The 17,141-nt window shown below is 55.5% G+C and overlaps 7 protein-coding genes across 7 annotated transcripts; 5 read left to right on the top strand and 2 right to left on the bottom strand.

Annotated features, from left to right (window-relative positions):
• Positions 1-1,239: 1,239 nt before the first annotated feature.
• On the top strand, positions 1,240-2,388 carry CC84DRAFT_1183574 (mitochondrial carrier protein-like protein; the record flags this gene model as incomplete). The annotated part of the gene is made up of 2 exons (XM_018180694.1): positions 1,240-1,459; positions 1,538-2,388. 2 exons carry the CDS (start codon positions 1,240-1,242, stop codon positions 2,386-2,388), a joined length of 1,071 nt encoding a protein of 356 aa, XP_018043481.1.
• Positions 2,389-2,634: 246 nt separating this feature from the next.
• Positions 2,635-4,971, top strand: CC84DRAFT_180496 (uncharacterized protein). Its single transcript, XM_018185483.1, has one exon. The coding sequence runs from the start codon at positions 2,881-2,883 to the stop codon at positions 4,702-4,704; it is 1,824 nt and encodes a 607-aa protein (XP_018043480.1). The 5' UTR covers positions 2,635-2,880; the 3' UTR covers positions 4,705-4,971.
• Positions 4,972-5,641: 670 nt separating this feature from the next.
• On the top strand, positions 5,642-6,230 carry CC84DRAFT_1160335 (uncharacterized protein). The gene has a single exon (XM_018177477.1). The coding sequence runs from the start codon at positions 5,992-5,994 to the stop codon at positions 6,202-6,204; it is 213 nt and encodes a 70-aa protein (XP_018043479.1). The 5' UTR covers positions 5,642-5,991; the 3' UTR covers positions 6,205-6,230.
• A 164-nt stretch (positions 6,231-6,394) lies between these two features.
• CC84DRAFT_1136442 (vegetative incompatibility protein HET-E-1) lies at positions 6,395-9,654 on the top strand (the record flags this gene model as incomplete). The annotated part of the gene is made up of 3 exons (XM_018176099.1): positions 6,395-6,962; positions 7,015-8,584; positions 8,635-9,654. Exons 1-3 carry the CDS (start codon positions 6,535-6,537, stop codon positions 9,652-9,654), a joined length of 3,018 nt encoding a protein of 1,005 aa, XP_018043478.1. The 5' UTR covers positions 6,395-6,534.
• Positions 9,655-10,740: 1,086 nt separating this feature from the next.
• CC84DRAFT_1160332 (chaperonin Cpn10) lies at positions 10,741-11,758 on the bottom strand. The gene is made up of 3 exons (XM_018177476.1): positions 11,680-11,758; positions 11,329-11,553; positions 10,741-11,146 (listed from the first exon to the last, which is right to left on the bottom strand). Exons 1-3 carry the CDS (start codon positions 11,680-11,682, stop codon positions 11,063-11,065), a joined length of 312 nt encoding a protein of 103 aa, XP_018043477.1. The 5' UTR covers positions 11,683-11,758; the 3' UTR covers positions 10,741-11,062.
• A 35-nt stretch (positions 11,759-11,793) lies between these two features.
• CC84DRAFT_1160330 (uncharacterized protein) lies at positions 11,794-14,782 on the top strand. The gene is made up of 2 exons (XM_018177475.1): positions 11,794-12,382; positions 12,437-14,782. The coding sequence occupies exons 1-2, from the start codon at positions 11,962-11,964 to the stop codon at positions 14,326-14,328; spliced, it is 2,313 nt and encodes a 770-aa protein (XP_018043476.1). The 5' UTR covers positions 11,794-11,961; the 3' UTR covers positions 14,329-14,782.
• CC84DRAFT_180063 (alpha/beta-hydrolase) lies at positions 14,512-16,867 on the bottom strand. Its single transcript, XM_018185482.1, has 5 exons — positions 16,513-16,867; positions 16,306-16,457; positions 16,072-16,250; positions 15,256-16,023; positions 14,512-15,168 (listed from the first exon to the last, which is right to left on the bottom strand). The coding sequence occupies exons 1-5, from the start codon at positions 16,698-16,700 to the stop codon at positions 14,695-14,697; spliced, it is 1,761 nt and encodes a 586-aa protein (XP_018043475.1). The 5' UTR covers positions 16,701-16,867; the 3' UTR covers positions 14,512-14,694.
• Between the last annotated feature and the right edge of the window lie 274 nt (positions 16,868-17,141).

Here is a 17,141-nt window from a genome sequence, read left to right as displayed (position 1 = left end):
GAGTTCGCTCCCTGGTACCGCGCAACGAACATTCTTCCGGCCAGCGACGACAAGCGTGACATTCAAGCACCCGAGGAGAAGCGCACCGAGTTCGCGCCCTGGTACCGCGCGACCAACATTCTCCCCGCCAGTGACGACAAATAGATTCGGGAGAACTCTCGTCTTGGCCTGGACTCTCGCACGACTGGCTTGCTCATCATCAAGCGACCTGTCGGGTTTGCGGTGGTCAAGAAGCTCATGCAGCCTTCCATGGTTGTGAAGACACCGTCAGCATTGAGTTTTCGGTCTTGTCCGTGTAAGTTATCGCACATGTGAGCGTTCTCTGTCCAGGATCAATCCGAGCTTGCTCCTCATCTCTTTCTGGAAATACAACTAGCCACTCCTTTTGCACCTTCTGCTTTGCGCAATGTTGGTAAGAGTCGGGGGACAGGCTGAGGCCGACGATGGATGGAATGGTCCACATCACGTTAGTATGGCAATGATATATTAGCTTAGCTTCATCGAACCGAGTCCCAAAAAGACTTCAAGAATTGCCGATGTAAATTCAAGCATCAAGCGTGACTCGGCATCGTTAAGCCCCACAATACGTTATTGTGGTGGGCTTGCGCGAAGGATCCGCTTCCGGGGCCTACCATAATCTTGACAAATTGCGGGCAAGCTTGTGTATCCATGCGTTGTGCAAGCCTGATATGAATGTGAACACCGGTGATGCAGTATCGGATCCAAGTTTCAGGCACTCAAAGTGACCCAAGTCACTCAAGCTTAGCTGCCGGGATCCGTCTAGGCCTCGCCTTCAATCTGATGTCTGTACTCCACGAGAGGGCGGCCAAAGGCCGTGTTCGCAGTGCCAGGTTTCCCGTCCCCAAATGTCAATCTATTCAGAGGGGCAACTGGTACGTGTCCAGTGTATTGTTCCCGCGATAAGCGGTTCACCCTGAGTTGGAAGGATTGCGTGATTGGTGAGGGGTCGGTGTGCCTGCCGGAAGAACCGTTGTTGCCCACGCCGAAGCTGCCATCGCACATCTCAATGCCCGCATCGGATAACATAGACGAGATCCCCGACATACACCTGGGAGACTGAAAAATTGTCGTACACCGGAAGAGACATCGAGGAAGTTTTTGGAGATGTGGTGACGTCGGGACTTTCGGGTCCGTGCTGACCTCGGCAGGGAAATCGCATGACAGTGCGAACGAGATAGCGACCTTGAATATTCTCATTGTGCATCTATATCCTCATTCATGTCCGGCAACACCAACAGCGACATCTTGCTGGCCGGAGCGGTTGCAGCATTCACTGTGGATCTCCTTGTGTATCCGCTAGATACCCTGAAAACGCGATTACAGTCCCCCAACTATGCAAAACTATACACCAATGCCGCGACTCAAAAGCCAAATGCGGCCATGTTTCGTGGCCTATACCAAGGCGTGGGAAGTGTTATCATAGCGACCCTACCTTCGTGTAAGTCATCGCATTTGGATCAAGCTCCATTGAGGAATGAGATTTCATAGTTATTTGTGGCTGCTAACAGACGCGCAGCTGGAGCATTCTTTACGACATATGAGCGAACGAAGGTTTTCTTCAATCATATAAATCCCCCAACATCATCACATCCCAGTGGCTTCATTCCAACACCTATCGTGCATGCAGGTGCTTCTTCAATCGCAGAGTTGGTTTCCTGCGCAATCCTTACCCCGGCTGAGGTCATCAAGCAAAACGCGCAGATGGTCTCTGCAGGCTCGAAGACGAACGCCACTGTTCAGACTCTTGCAAAATTCAAGTCGAACCCACTGGCCTTGTGGAGGGGCTACACTGCGCTCGCGGGGAGAAACCTCCCTTTTACAGCTTTGCAATTCCCCTTGTTCGAGAAGATGAAAGAGACTATCAAGGATTACCGTGACCGCAAGGGTGTAAGAACTGGCACGATTGCCGAGAGTGCATGGATCACAGCCGTCAGTGCAGGTGCTGCAGGTGCTGTCGCCGCTGTCGTCACAACGCCGATTGATGTGGTTAAAACCAGAATCATGTTATCAGCCGTCGACGACGCGGCACACGAGGTTTCGTCTCAGCAGAAGAACGCCAAAGCGAGCTCGCAGGGTCTTGTGGATGCCCTTGGCAAGACTGTACAGTCTTCAAAGGATACAGCCAAGAGCGCTGTGAAGAACTTGAACCCCTTGATCAGTCCAGAACAGAAAGGTAAGGAGAGCGCGTGGAAGATCGGGCAAGAGATTGCCCACGAGAAAGGCTTCAAAGGACTGTGGAGAGGCGGTGCTTTAAGAGGAGTGTGGACCTTTATCGGAAGTGGGCTGTATCTAGGAGTTTATGAAAGCGGAAGAGTCTACCTGGCGGGGCGAAGAGGCGAAGAGGTGGACGAGGCGGATTTGACTTGAGGCAGAAATGTAAGTTGTTGCTACAGTTCTCCTGCAGACATTTCTTCTTGGCTCGTGACGACAAAATGTTCGTTTCCGGGTGCACTCGTTTTGCTGACGTTAATGGGCTACCAGACTGTACATACACAGCCTCACGCCAATGGTATGAGATGAATCCACGAATAGCAGCACCTACCATCTAATCTGATATAACAGCTACCTGATCTCTATGCGGCGATACATACGAGTGGGTGTAGGCTTTTCCTAGTCAACCGCTGGCAGTCCCCTCCTGGCGCGATTCGAAAGGCTTCCTTCACTTCGGCATGCGGTCCACGGCGTCTTCACCTGCTATCGCGCTGCAACGGCGGTCACCTAGAGAACAACGCCAAAAATGACGAGCGCGTTTGCAGCGCGTTTGTCACAACACAGCCTTACGTGTCTTGACCCTCCTCAATTCAACCTACGACTACATACTCACACCAGCTCAAATTGTAGTCACGCGCCGCATCCGCAATGGCTACGTACAATTCTAACAAGCATCACAGGTCCATACTGTTGCCACCGGGCTTAGCCATCTATCCACCGGGCGAGAAGGAACAAGATCACACAATGGAGGCATCGTGGGCGCAGGTGCTGGACGATATCCAAGGCTCTCCGGGCTACCAGCTTCTCTTCGGCCCAGGCGGCGCCGCCACCAGACCTCCCCGTCCCAACAGTGGCAACCCATCTACGAGTGCACCCGCGAGTCATCAATTTGGAACCGAGCACAGCGATATTCCAGCTACAAGTTCACCTACGGGTATTCAAGTCGCACCCGAGCGCAGTGTGAGCCCAGCAAGCTCACATGATTCAGATGCCACCATCAAGCCGGGAGGTGTCTTGGAGTCGGGCGGTATCGCACGCACGCCAACGCGAGCGGAGCCTCAACTAGATATGTCGACGTCCCAAGTTGAGAAAACGGATCGATCTTCGGTACCGCAACTCAGTGCCTATGGTCCCGCCTTCGAACCCGCCGCTCATCCAGCCAGTTTTGCAACCCAAGGCCTTCCGCGCACGCGCAAGGAAGACCGCATCGCATCTCACGCCGCTGTCTCGACCCCGCGATGGTACGCAGGGGCGCTTCGCTCCAAACCCGAGAATCACTTTGAGCCGTCCCCCTCGTACGCAGTTGGAGTCTCGGAGATGGGGTCTCCCCTCAAGAACTCGCCCGTGGGAGACACAATGTGCCGCTTCCACCTTGCTTCACCAGCTCAAAGCGTCGCCCAAACCACGCTGCCCACCCGAGGACCCATTCCCATCCACCAGCGTCGCGCATCCAGTAAATTCGCCTTCGTCCCGGTGCTTCCATCTCCCCTTGGGCCTGGCCACTACACAGACGACCTAGGCTCCGATGGCTCCGGGCTGGTGACTCCCGCACCGAAAACAGCGCCGCTTCCAACGACACGCAGCGCCGGACGAGGCAACATCACGGCCACTGCTCCAGCCCCACAAGCAGCAGTGCCGTTGGTGTGGGCTCAGAGCACCCCAGGCCCGGGTATGTACGCACCCTTCGACACGAGATCCGCCAGCGACCCGTTCGTCGAGCGAAGCGTCCCAGGCCCATCAACATCAGCTGGCTTCGCACCACTTCAACGCAGCGTTCCAGGCCCATCGACCCCCGCTGGCTTCGCAACCCTCCAACGCAACATCCCAGCACCAAACTCACCCGCCGGCTTTACTCCCCTGCGATCCAAAGCCATCACGGCAACGACGCCTTACTTCGCCCGCCCCTTGGCACACACCGACGCACTTCGACACCCCGTGACCGGCCTCTACCCCCACCAGACACCCGTTTCCATCCCACCCCCTTCTTTCGCTGCCAATCTCGGCGTCACCGCCCCGCAGCCTTCCTCCATGCGCCTCGCCGCACGGAAGGAATGGTTCGACCGCAACACCGCCCGCATGGTAGCCACAAGCCGCGCCTTCGCCCTTGCCAAGGAAAAGTACGAGGCCTCGGGCCACCCGTCTGACTACACCGCCATGCTCGCCGCGCAGCAGGCTATGTCTGATGCGTGGGATGGAGACAGGCTGCAGGAGGAGCGCAGGAACTTGACGATGCCGGAGGGCATGCGTGCAATGAGGGTCGAGCATGCGCGGGACGGCATGGGTGGCGAGAAGGGTAGGCTCCTGGGTGGCGGAATGGCGGTCTTGGAGAGGATTTGTGCGGAGGTTAGGGGCAGGGAGGGGCAGTATGAGATGAGAGCGGAGGAGTTGAGCAAGGAGGAGAAGAGGGCGGTGAGGCAGGCGGCTATGGAGGATGTGAAGAGGGGTGTTGAGCGGATGGCCGGTCGGGAGTAGGAACAGGGGGTGGATACGAGGGGAGATGAGATTGGATGAGATGAACTCTCTAGCTTAGCTACAAGCAACAACTGTTCAAAAGTGAAGACCATGTTTTACAGTTCATAAGGAGAAGGTGCTGTTGTCAGCGAGGCACATCTAAAACCACGCCATTCATTTGCGGTCAGCCTATTCAAGTTTACTCTCGCCACCTTGCACCCGTGAGTACACACACAAGTATCGTGTTCCGCAGTTTCCTAGGATGAAATGCTGTATTGAGCCAGGACAGTTCGAGACTGAACTGCACAGTTGCTTAGAATCGTGAGCTGTGTTCAGCCAGGTAATCACCCACGTTCCCGGTGCACTTCCCATCCCATGACGGTCCGTCCCAACTCTTTCTGGGAGATGGGTACGTCTTCACCAGCGCCAAAAATCTCGGGCCACACCTTTTCCCCGCTGCAGCAACAGGTTCCTCTCATACAGGAAGCAACCCTCTCATGACTCCCACAGAACGCCCACCAAACACAACAGCGATGTGTATCACACCCCGTAACCTACAAAAATGAAGCTGTGGCTGTGGGATTCAGTCGTTGCGTGCGGAGTTCGTGTTGCTCATACGACAATACTCGACACGCGCAGCGTCGATGAGCAACTGTCTGCGCGCGCTGCCTATGGAGGTGAACCTCAGAGTTTCGTGACTCATGGGGATTATTAAAGACGTAATCTTTCATGTTTCTTGAGCTCTTCCTCTTCATTCACACTTCTACTTGGGATTGTGATCCACTTCATTGACTTTATCGCGGACCTTGTTTGTACGCCGCTATCGCATTTCCGCGCGCTTATAGTCTTTCCACGAATCCGTCCAGCGAAGCTGCATACAGCACCTTGCATTTATCAAGAGGAATATCTTAGCTGGATGGGCTGCAACTGGTTTGTTCCCATTAAATCCAGAAAGGGTGCTCCGAGGAATTCAGAAACCACTACCTATGCTTACCGTTCCGGACGGCTCTCAAGTGCAGTCGTATCTGCTCTGCGAGACGAGGTACTGCAGACTCCGATAACCCCAGTAACGCCAAAGACAACAGAAGCTCTTGCATCGCTGTAGAACCTGATTGAGAAAGACACTCATAAACTTGATGGGATGAGCAAGCAACGCCTGCAGAAACGCGTACGGAAGATCGTGACTGCAGCTAAAATATCCTTTGCCGAGGGTAACTCCTACAGGATCAAAACCGCTTCCTATTCCAGGTAAATAACGCCAAAGCTCGTCGATCGACAAGATCGGTAGTCCTAGGGAAGGCAAAGGTGATGCGCTATCAAGAGCTAGAGGAGGCGCGAGCAAAGCGTGAGACTAAGGATCAAGCTGCTGCAGCTAAGGGAAAACGAGATCGGAAGCACATCGAAACAGAAGAGGATGCGGGTTCATCAGTGCCGAAGAGCAATGCCGTCGTACCGAAAGGAACCCAGCTAGCAAACACTAGGGAAGTGTCATGGAGGGCTCCGGTAGCGAAGATGTATTAGAAGTTAGAGCTGCTTTATAGAATTAGTTTGAACCTGGATAGATCGAGCCCTGAGTGTGTTATCTTGGTCGTTGATCGGACTGCACAAAGGTGCTCGCTAATCTACAGGCTTTGTCAGCATAGACTCGCTTGGAGGGGGCTTTCTCCACTTTAAACCCAACGTTGGCGCTGCAGCGCAGCGTTCAGCCGCAGCAGCCTTCTCAGCCTCGTTGCGTCAAGATGAGCGACAACTTCCTCGACACCGACGTTATGATCTTGCCGTCTTGCGATTCTACGCTACAACTTCTACAGAACTACAACGACTGTTGCCGCCCTGACCTCACGCCGTATCATGGATGGCCTTTCCGGAGCGGCAAGCGTGATTGCCGTCATCGACATATCCGCTAAGGTCGCGTCGCTCTGCTTCCAGTACTCAGTCGCCGCGAAGGACGCAAAGAGGGACATCGAACGCCTCCAACAAAAAGCGACCAATATCAAGAACGTCCTTGAAGAGCTTCAACAGCTTGTAGACAAGCAAGGATCGCAGCTCCCTTCTACACACAAGTTACTAGAGTTACTCAAGGAATGTCACCAGCAGTTGCAAGACCTTGAGGGTAGACTTCAGGCCAATCTCGAGCCTAGCGGACGCCGAAAGGCCATGAGCAAGCTCGGTTTTCGAGCCTTGAAATGGCCTTTCACGAGCAAGGAGGTAGAGAAGGCGGTTCAATATCTTGGGAACTATAGAAACACTTTTAGCCTTGCGCTTCAAGTTGATCAGACGTAAGTAGTGTGTGCTTTTAAAGTAAGCAAAGGCTGACAAAAAACATTCTAGGGCCCTCATTCTTCGCGTCGACCAGAAGACTGACACGCTGTCATTACCTACCGCCAAAGGCGCTTCCTTCGACTCGCACCTAGAAGAACATAACTCGACGTGCCTTCCGAACACCCGCACTGAGTTACTGCGCCACATACAAGATTGGGCGAACGACGAAAACGGTAAAGCAATATTTTGGCTGAATGGCGCGGCAGGAACAGGAAAGTCTACAATTGCTCGTACGGTGGCCCGGACCTTCGCCGACCAGCAACGACTAGGGGCCAGCTTCTTCTTTAAGAGGGGCGAGGGGGAGCGGGGGAACGCCACTCGATTCTTCACCACCATTGCTACACAACTGGCTCATCATGTATCGGGGTTAGAACCCGGAATCAAGAAGGCGATTGAAGCTGATCCAGCCATATCTGAGAAGACTCTGAAGGATCAATTCGAGAAGCTGATCCTCCATCCGCTCTCAGACATGGCACATCCACCAGCCTTGAAACTACTCGTCGTAATAGACGCTTTAGACGAATGCGAGACAGACAATAACATACGAGTGATCCTCCAGCTCCTTTCGCAAACAAGGAATCTTAAGTCGGTATCATTGCGTGTTTTCGTGACAAGCCGACCAGAACTGCACATCCGCCTAGGATTTAAACAATTGCCCAACGGTACATTCGAAGACTTCATCCTGCACGAAGTCGCAAAGCAAACAATTCAACACGACATACACGTCTATATCGAGATCGAGCTCACTAAGATAAGAGAAGAGCGGTGCCTTCCATTAGAATGGCCCGGAGAAAAGCGCATCCAGACACTGGTGAACATGGCAGTCCCTCTGTTCATTTTTGCAGCCACAATCTGTCGTTTCGTAGGAGAACTCACTGGAAATCCCCGAAGGCGTCTAGAGGACATCCTTAGCTACGAAACGGAAGATGTGAGCAAGCTTGGCATGACATACCTCCCTATTCTAGAGTCACTGTTTGCAACTCAGGATAAGAAGGAGAAAATGAAGCTCTCTAGAGAGTTCCAAGATATAGTTGGGAGCATCGTGGTTCTAGAGAGTCCTCTCTCTATCACTTCGCTTGCACACCTCCTAGGAAAGGCCAAGGATGATGTCAACTGCCGATTGGACTCCCTGCACTCTGTGCTCAACATACCAAACCACGATGATGCGCCCGTTCGACCTCTGCACTTGTCGTTCCGCGATTTCCTGGTCGATATGTCCAATCAGAAGAGTCTGTTTTGGGTAGACGAAAGAGCAAGACACAAGGAGCTAGCGTCTTATTGCCTTCAACTTATGTCGAAGCCAAACGGCCTACGACAGAACATGTGCGACTTACAGCCTGGGACTTTGAGAAGCGAGGTTGATGAAGAGAGGATTATACGCAATCTATCGCCTGAATTGCAGTACGCTTGCCGTTACTGGGTGTATCATCTCAAGCAGAGCCAGCGTCTTATTAATGATAACGCTACTGCAGATACGTTCCTCCGGAAACATTTCCTTCACTGGCTTGAAGCGATGAGTCTACTCGGAGAGACGAGTAAATGTGTCTCTTTGCTAGAAACACTTTCTACGCTAGTTGAAGTACAGCTCTTACTTTTTCTAACACGATATTACACTAACAAGTAATACAGGCATCAAATGGTGCACTTTCTGCGTTGCTCCATGACGCTCGACGATTTACTCTTCGATTCCGACATATACTCCAAGATGCACCTTTGCAAATATATTCGTCAGCGCTTATATTTGCCCCAGAAGCAAGTATAGTGCGGAAAGCTTTTGTAGACGAAATGCCAGAGTGGATTGAGCTATTGTCAAAAAGAGAAGAGGACTGGAATGCGTGCCGCAGCGTGCTCGAGGGCCATACCTCCGGCGTCAACGCCGTCGCCTTCTCGCCCGACGGCCAGCTGGTCGCGTCCGCCTCAGACGACAACACAGTGCGGGTGTGGGAAGCGGCGACGGGGTCGTGCCGCAGCGTGCTCGAGGGCCATACTGACGGCGTCACCGCCATCGCCTTCTCGCCCGACGGCCAGCTGGTCGCGTCCGCCTCTTGGGACAAGACGGTGCGGGTGTGGGAGGCGGCGACGGGGTCGTGCCGCAGCGTGCTTGAGGGCCATACCTCCTACGTCAACGCCGTCGCCTTCTCGCCCGACGGCCAGCTGGTCGCGTCCGCCTCAGACGACAAGACGGTGCGGGTGTGGGAGGCGGCGACGGGGTCGTGCTGCAGCGTGCTCGAGGACCATACCTCCTTCGTCGAGGCCATCGCCTTCTCGCCCGACAATCAGCTGGTCGCGTCCGCCTCTTGGGACAAGACGGTGCGGGTGTGGGAGGCGGCGACGGGATCGTGTCGCAGCGTGCTCGAGGCCCATACTGACGGCGTCAAAGCCGTCGCCTTCTCGCCCGACGGCCAGTATATCCAAACAAATTGCGGTGATATTTGCTTGCACTCTCCTACTACGCCATTGCTGTTGTCCCAAAGAGTGCAGCCGTCCCAGATCTTTGTGCAAGACCAGTGGATTTCTCTACACCAACAGCAGATGCTATGGCTTCCTTCTGAATATCGACCAACTTGCGCTGTAGTTCACAGAAGCGTAGTATTTTTAGGGCATTCTTCAGGTTGTAGTACGTTCCTCAAATTTGATGCACAGGTCTAGTACACACTCTTTTTATCTTATTATATATTTCTTTTCTAATCTCTATTTCATAGAGGGGGCTAGGTGTTACGGCGACCGCGCCGCAACTGAATTACGATAATGACAGTGTTAGCAGCGATGACCAATGGGAAGGTAATCACGATTACGGGTTAGATGCTGAGCATAATATGGCCACGTAACAGAGTCACGTGATTGGATCTATGGCTCTGTCGGAACAGGCTCTGTAGGCTCTACGGCGCAGAGCCCACGGAGTCACATCAGGTAGCAGTATATAGAGGTGATGGATTACCGTGGTAAACCATCATTGTTAATCCACGATATAGTCTACTACATCCAGTTTTCTCACGGAAGATTACTTGTGACGTTTTGGCAACACAACCTCACCATAGTGGTTGATTGACGCATCATGTCACGGTAACCCCAGGCTACCTGACAAGCATGGATATACTACTGGCAGTAGTATATCTCAGAAGTATCGCGCGCTGGCAGCCAGCCAATAGAACAGCATACGGGTGACCCGTCTACTAGCTAATTGGTCGAATCATGGCGCTAGCTACCCTTGGTACGAAGCGAGATGATAGATCCACGTTGACTAAGGGGAAGAGGACCTTTTCTCCTTATCCAACGTCTTGTACCTACACGTAGATACCGAACGCAGTAATATCAGTCTAGCCTACTAGGCTGTCGACGTCTCTACTCGTTGCTCTCGCGACCAAAAGAGGCTTTTCGCAAGACAGGCAAGAACGCTGTAAGCTGTGCGTAATTTTTAGCTAAAAGTATTTCAACGTGTGTAGAAATAGCTTAATATGAAAGGTAAGAGTACTTGCACAGTGTTAAGACGTGTGGTTGGAGATTTGAACTGCTTGAGATAGGTACCTCGCTTATTTCTCGACAAACAGTGATTTTCTACCAACAATGAGGGACGTTATGTGCTACTTGGTGTGATGAATTCGCTGCCAGTGATGCACACTGAGAGGTAATTATGTGGTGGGCGTGAGTCGTGACAGCCTCACCTATGCCGCAGCACCACACAGGTCGGAAAGCACATTGAGTAACCCTGGCATTATCCTTGGTCACAGTTGTTTGCAAAGCGTACATTCGAGCAGAGATGGCTGTTCGTATTACTAACTACTATGCATACCGCTTCCCCGTCCCCAGCTATCTTTAGTCGTAACTACACGTGGAGAACGGAAGATGTCGCTTCAAAGACTCAAGTCAAATACAATGCCCATACCCCAGCCGATCCCTCCCGTGCTGCCGATGAACGCCGAAGGGTATGCTAGGCGGTCGAGCGAGCGGTTGTGGAGGCCGGTGTGGTGTTGTGGGGCAGGCGTGGTGGTGGTACAGTACAGTAGGTTACAATGGCAGATAGGAGGCCGGTCGATCGATCATGGCGAGAAAGGCTGCTTTACTCGTTGATCTTGGCGAGCAGCTCGTGGTCGCGGAAGAGCGAGTACTCCTCCTCGCCGACCTTGAGGGGCGAGCCGCCAAACTGTTGCGCGTTAGCAATGGTTTCGCCGGCACGTCTAGGGTGCTATGCGAGGCAGGCAGAGCGGTCGCATCAGTCCCGAAAGATGGTTAACGGTTCGACAGCATAGACGTGTCTAGTCGATGGTGTTGGTGGGTATCATCATCGCGCCGCGCTGCCTTTCCTCGTCTTCAATGGCAACGTACCTGGGGAATCAAGACCTTGTCGCCGGGCTGGACGCTGACGGCAACGCGCTTGCCCTCCTTGTCGTAGGCGCCGGGGCCGACGGCGAGCACCTTGGCCTCGTTGAGCTCCTTGACGGCGCTGTCGGGCAGGAAGATGCCGGTTGCGGTCTTGGCCTCGGGCTTGATGCGCTGCACGAGGATGCGGTCGAGGAGCGGCGCGATGCTGCGGATGGACTTGATGGCAGACTGCGGCACGCGTTAGCCATGTGCAAGCTGCGGCAAGCGCGGGCGAGGTGAGGTGATGCATGCGGAGCGCATCGGGGGTGAAGGACGGGTGCTGCCGCTGCCCTCCATGGCAGGGAGTGTGCTTACCATTGTGAGAGAAGGCACGAGAGGTAGAATGGGGTATCTAGAAAGCTTGCTGGAAAAGGTGAATCGAAGGGACGAGGAGCTCTGGGATGGACGGGAGAGATGCTTTGGAGCTCTGGAAAATTCTAGACGGATGAGAAGCGTCGGGGCCCGTGCGCTTTCCGAAGCTCCTCAGACCTCGGAACCGCATCGCGCGTCTGTGGCTGCCATATCCTTGTACGCCATCTCGACTTCTGCGTCGCGCATCGTTGCTGCGCGGTCGATGCTGCCGCTCGGCTCACGTTTATGTGGACGCGGAATGCCGCCTGCCTGCGGAGCTGCTGCTCTGCTCTTGCCCGCGGTGGACGCGCGCGGCGAGCAGATGAGCCCAGAAGACGCGTTCGCGACGCCATTGCGTCCTCACATGCCGTCCTTCGACGGCATGCACATGCACACCATGGCCCGCTGAAGGCCGAGGGCGCCATTGGAGACGCTGAGTTTCTTGGAGCGCTGCGGCAGGTGCTGCCCGTGGAAAAGCTCCAGCCAACGTCGGCACCAGTTGGCCTTGCTGTCAGCGGAGGCGTCGATTCCATGGCCATTGCGACGCTGTATTCGAGATGCAAGCAGTCCCACCGCCTACCCGACCTGCATGGAATCATTGTCGACCACAAAGCGAGGCCGGGAAGTGGTCAAGAAGCGCAGTGGGTTGCAGAGCAGCTCGCGACCCGTAAGATATCTCCTCAACACCTTACCTGCGTCTCACGCTGCTGACTTGATGCAGTGGGCGTCAAGTCTACCATAATCCCAATGGTGTGGCCCGAGGGCTTTGACCTTCATACATCCACCAGATTCGAAGCTGAGGCACGTAAACGGCGATACGAAGCACTGGGGAAGACATGCAGAGACAAAGGCATCGGGTCGTTGATCATGGGCCAGCACAAAGACGACCAAGCAGAGACACTCTTGATGCGCTTGAGCTCGAACCGCCACAGGTCCGGGCTCGCGGCCACGACACGCATCGGATGGATCCCAGAGTGCTTCGGTGTCCATGGCGTGTACCACAGTGGCAGTCCTGCATCGGACAAGAGTTCTGTAGCTCCGTTCTTTGAGCATGGCGGCATGCAAGTTCTGCGACCGATGCTGGACTTTGAGAAGAGCAGGCTGATTGCGACGTGCGAGATGCACAGCACCCGTTGGGCAGAAGACGCGACGAACCACGACAGAACGCTCACGGCACGCAACGCTGTCCGTTATATCCTGCGAAATCATAAGCTTCCGGAGGCCCTCTCAAAAGACTCGGTCGTTTCGGTCGGCCAGAGTGTCCAATCCCGGCTCGAGAAGCACAAGGCCGCCGCCGCAGCGCTTTATAGCTCTTGTGACTTCAAGTTGGACATCCAGACCGGCTCCCTCGTCGTACGCTTTCCACCCGTAGAGGCCTTCTTCCCAGATTCAGATCCCGACCATGTTCCGTCGCCATCAGAGAAGCTGCAAGCCCGCGCCACAGCCCAATATCTTGTCGAAGCCTTCCTCAGACTTATTTCCCCCAGAGAACACCTCATCCTCGAAACTATCGCAAACTCCGTAACCTGGTTCTGGCCATCCCTCCACCCAGACAATCTCCCACCCCGCACATGCCAGTACAATTCCACCAACGACTGCCTCTTCTCCCACGTCTCCCACGTCTCCCAGAACCAGGACGACCCAAGCACCAAGCACCTCGGCCCATGGTGCGTCTCCCGCCAGCCTCCCTCAGGGCCAAACTTCGCAAACATCCGCGAGGTCTTCCCACCCAGCCAGACCTCAGACTGGCGCCTCTTCGACGGCCGCTACTGGATCCGCGTACACAACCACACAACCCGTCCTATTACCCTGCGTTTCCTCAAGGACACGAAGCTGGAAGCACTGATGCGGCTCGACCCCACCGTCAAGGGCTACCGCAACTTGCTCGACTCGGGCTTCGACGCGCGCGCCTCCGACCGAAGGAGGCACCTGCGCGCCGCCCTCGAGGCCATCAAACCGCACCGCCTCCGGCGCCACCTTCCTGCGCTCTTCCTCGAGCCAGAGCTCGAAGGCGGCGACCCTGAGCTCCTCGCGCTCCCCACGCTGCAAGCCAGCCCCGACCCCAACGACCCCAGCGACCACTGGGAGTGTCGCTGGGAAATCAGATACAAGAAAGTAGATCCCGGTGCAGGGCGGTGTCTGGACGACATCGCTACGCGCCCCGTGTTCCACCCGCTCGAATCCGACCCCCTGACGCTCGAGCAGGAAGCCACCAGAGCGCAGCTCGATGCGCTGGGGCTTCTCAACTCCATCCCCGAGCCCAGGGACCTAGCGCAGGAGAAGAGGGACAAGAAGAAGAGATATCGAGAGCGGAAGAAACTCCACAGAGAGCAAGGGAAAAAGGACAATGAGCACGCCACACATCAGCAGCTGGCGCACGACCAGGGCGTGCTCCTGACCCAGGACATGCGCGAGATGCTGCACATGTCTACTGCGGAGGAGAAGGGGAAGGGCAAGTCGAAATCGATCGCGTGGGGGGCGGACGTGGGGCTGGTGAAGGATCGCGACGAAAACGGCGAGCACATTGTGCGATGGAAGGGATTGCCGCCCCCGGTCGCGGTGAAGAGGCTGGTTCCGACGAAGGTGTGGCGGAGGACGTGGTGCAGCGATTAAGCAACCAACATGGGACTCGCTTTAGCCTCAGCGACAACGGTCATCAAGAGCTTGCTTTTGGCGCGGATGTGGAAACAGGATAAAGGGGTCATTGCCCTGGCTGCGCGCAGGCGAAGTCGCCAGGTGTTGTGCGGATTTTGTGCGATGAATTGTCCACGACTTCTCGCGTCATACATATTCTTGATATGTGTCTTCGTCATCCGAATGCAGGCACAGGAGCGTGCAATCGTCGAAAGAGACGGACGGAACGCGCCTCCCGAATATATACACCGAGAATTTCATATGAGGTGTATCAACGCCCTCACGCCCACGCACACCGTTCTTATCTCTCCCAGACCAAACCAAATTCAACACCGCGCCCACTCCCTACGTTGGCACACTGCCTACCAACTCTCTCCAAACCTCACACCTCTCCCCCCGTCCTCCTTCCCACCCCCACGCCCCCACAACCCCAAACTGATTCCGCACCCCGGGCTCCTCAAACTGCGTCACCTGCACGCCAAATTGCGTCGTCGCAGTATACGCCGTCCCACCCGTGGTGTTCAAATTCACCATCTGCGCCTCTCTACCTTCTTTCCACCTCGGCCAGCTGTCAAGCCCTGGTTCACCTGCCACCGAGGGATCGCCTCGCGTGACGAAGTTCCCCCAGATGTTGCGGAACGCACGGGAAAAAGAGGGGGGTTGTTGGGGTTGGTTGGGCCCAAAGTAGGCGTACACGTCTTCGAGGTGGGCGGCGAAGGGGACCGAGTACTGGTAGTGGAAGGATGGGCGGGAGGAGGCTGTGTAGGCCGTGGAGAGCCAGTAGGAGGGGCAGATGAAGGTTGCTTCGCCGATGATGGCCTGCACATTGCATCTTTGCGTCAGCGTTTGCTACAGGGGTGGTGTGCGGGAGAGGAGAGGAGAGGTTGGGCGGACAAGGGGGCGTACGTTCGCGCGCTGCAGATGCCCCGTGGCGACCTGGCTCATGTTTGTATTTGCTGCGCCCGTGAGCCCGTTGGTGGCGAACTTTGCTGCAGAGGGGTCGTCCGGGGCGTCGGTGTTGGGATACATGGCGAGTACCTTTTCTACGTCTTGCGCGCTGAAAAAGGGGTATTTGAGCGCCAGCCACGCCTTGAGATCCTCCAGCGTGCTGATTTCGTCCTGTGGGACGAACAGCGCGCCCTCGTTCGCGTTGGTGCCAACGAGGATCGCGCGGCCGTTTAGTTTGGTCCTGCTGCTGGAGAGCATCTTGCTAGGGAGGCCGGTGGTGAAAGTCCCGTCTGTCACGGGGTCGAAGGCCCACGTGCGGTATACCTTGCCTGAGGTCGTGACGTTGAAGTTCGCAAGCTGCAGGACAGCAGCGTCTTTGGCGCGGAGGCAGTCAAGCACCGGTCCTGAGGATCCGCAGCCCGCCTGTGCTGCAAATGAGTAGTACTTCTGTGTTGGGACGTCGCCATCGTAGGCGTGTTGGCCCGGCAGATACGGCGACGCAGCGATGCTCTGGAACTTTGACTTCAGACTCGGTGCAAGACTGAGAAGCAGCACGGCGCCTGCACCCGCGGACTCGCCGGACACGGTGATGCGGGTGTTGTCGCCGCCGAAGCGGTGGATGTGCTTTTCGATCCACTCCAGAGCGAAAGCGATGTCGAGGAGGCCCGCATTGGGGACGCCTTTGGCATTGACTTCGCTGGACGAGAGGAAGCCGTAGGGCCCGAGCTGGAGCGTGTCAGTGGCTTGTCATCACACGGGAACCATCTCCCGTACTCTATACTGAATGGACACGCCGATGAAGGCATTGTCGTTGTCGTTAATCATGGCACTCATGTCGGTCCGTCCGTCGCCCCAGCCATACCCGCCGCCGTGAATCCACATCAACACGGGAAGCTTCTTCGCGCGGGGGCCAGACGGCGCGTACACGTTCAAGAACAAGCAGTCTTCGTCACCTGAGCGAAATCAGCAAAATCACACTTCCACCGAGCTACCACGGTTTGCCCTTACCTTCTGGCATCGGCGGTGCGCCAGCGATCGCAGGATATGACTGGAAGCAAACGGAGCCATATTCGGAGGCGTCTTGGACACTGCGATCCGTCTCCGGTGTCTGCGGCGCTTTCCAGCGTAGTGCTCCGCGCGGCGGCGCAGCGTAGCGGATCCTGGAGTTGTGAGCTGACAGTGCACATGAGAGCTGCGGGTGAGTCTTCTCCGTACCCTAGCCAGACATTGAGGTCGGTGCCGGCGTCGTGGTACCCCTTGTACAGCGCATATCCCAAATCGACAAGGTGGTCGGGTGCGGCTAGGGACCTCTGTGCTGTTATACGCTCGACATTCAGGTCATCAGCTTTGGCCCCGAACAGTGTTGCCGCGAACAATGACAGCAGGATGGGCGTGTGCCACATGCCGATACCTATGGTAGTTGATGGAGTGCGGCTGTTCTCGAGAAGACGTTGCCAGTCTCTGGCCTCGCAAACATATATATATCCACATGGCAACGTTGCGGTATAGGGCTTGCTCTACGGCCGCAAAGGGAATACAATTCGAATCGCGTGTGTTGGATCCCGTTCAGATCCCCTGGGCGCGGCGCCCAAGGCCCACCGGCCATTGGCCGGAGCACGTAGCGCACACATGCTCGCCGGAATAGCCTCGTAGCATCTGCGATCTTGCCCGCCACATCTTCGTATCGCCCGTGCTCCAGTCTCGCTTGGTATCGATTTCTCGTTAGCATGCGCTACGCTTAGGATCGTTCGGGTTCCGATGGAGACGCCAAGGATAATGTAATGCGAAGGAAATACGAGGCACAAAAGGCGCCGACGTATTCTTTGTGACTTGGTGGGCGTGTC

This window comes from Paraphaeosphaeria sporulosa, assembly GCF_001642045.1.
Source record: "Paraphaeosphaeria sporulosa strain AP3s5-JAC2a unplaced genomic scaffold CC84scaffold_1, whole genome shotgun sequence".
Classification (NCBI taxonomy): Eukaryota; Fungi; Ascomycota; class Dothideomycetes; order Pleosporales; family Didymosphaeriaceae; genus Paraphaeosphaeria; species Paraphaeosphaeria sporulosa.
Note: the sequence above shows the minus strand (reverse complement) of the source record. Positions and strands in the feature narration are given on the sequence as shown.

Coding starts and splice junctions, on each gene's coding strand:
- CC84DRAFT_180496 (XM_018185483.1), top strand. CDS start 2,881: ATGGCTACGTACAATTCTAACAAGCATCACAGGTCCATACTGTTGCCA.
- CC84DRAFT_180063 (XM_018185482.1), bottom strand. CDS start 16,700: ATGTGGCACACGCCCATCCTGCTGTCATTGTTCGCGGCAACACTGTTC. Junction 16,251..16,305: donor CGCACCGCCGATGCCAGAAG/GTAAGGGCAAAC, acceptor GATTTCGCTCAG/GTGACGAAGACTGCTTGTTC. Junction 16,024..16,071: donor GCGTGTCCATTCAGTATAGA/GTACGGGAGATG, acceptor GACACGCTCCAG/CTCGGGCCCTACGGCTTCCT.
- CC84DRAFT_1160330 (XM_018177475.1), top strand. CDS start 11,962: ATGTGGACGCGGAATGCCGCCTGCCTGCGGAGCTGCTGCTCTGCTCTT. Junction 12,383..12,436: donor TGCAGAGCAGCTCGCGACCC/GTAAGATATCTC, acceptor GACTTGATGCAG/TGGGCGTCAAGTCTACCATA.
- CC84DRAFT_1160335 (XM_018177477.1), top strand. CDS start 5,992: ATGCGCTATCAAGAGCTAGAGGAGGCGCGAGCAAAGCGTGAGACTAAG.
- CC84DRAFT_1160332 (XM_018177476.1), bottom strand. Junction 11,147..11,328: donor ACAAGGTCTTGATTCCCCAG/GTACGTTGCCAT, acceptor AACGCGCAACAG/TTTGGCGGCTCGCCCCTCAA.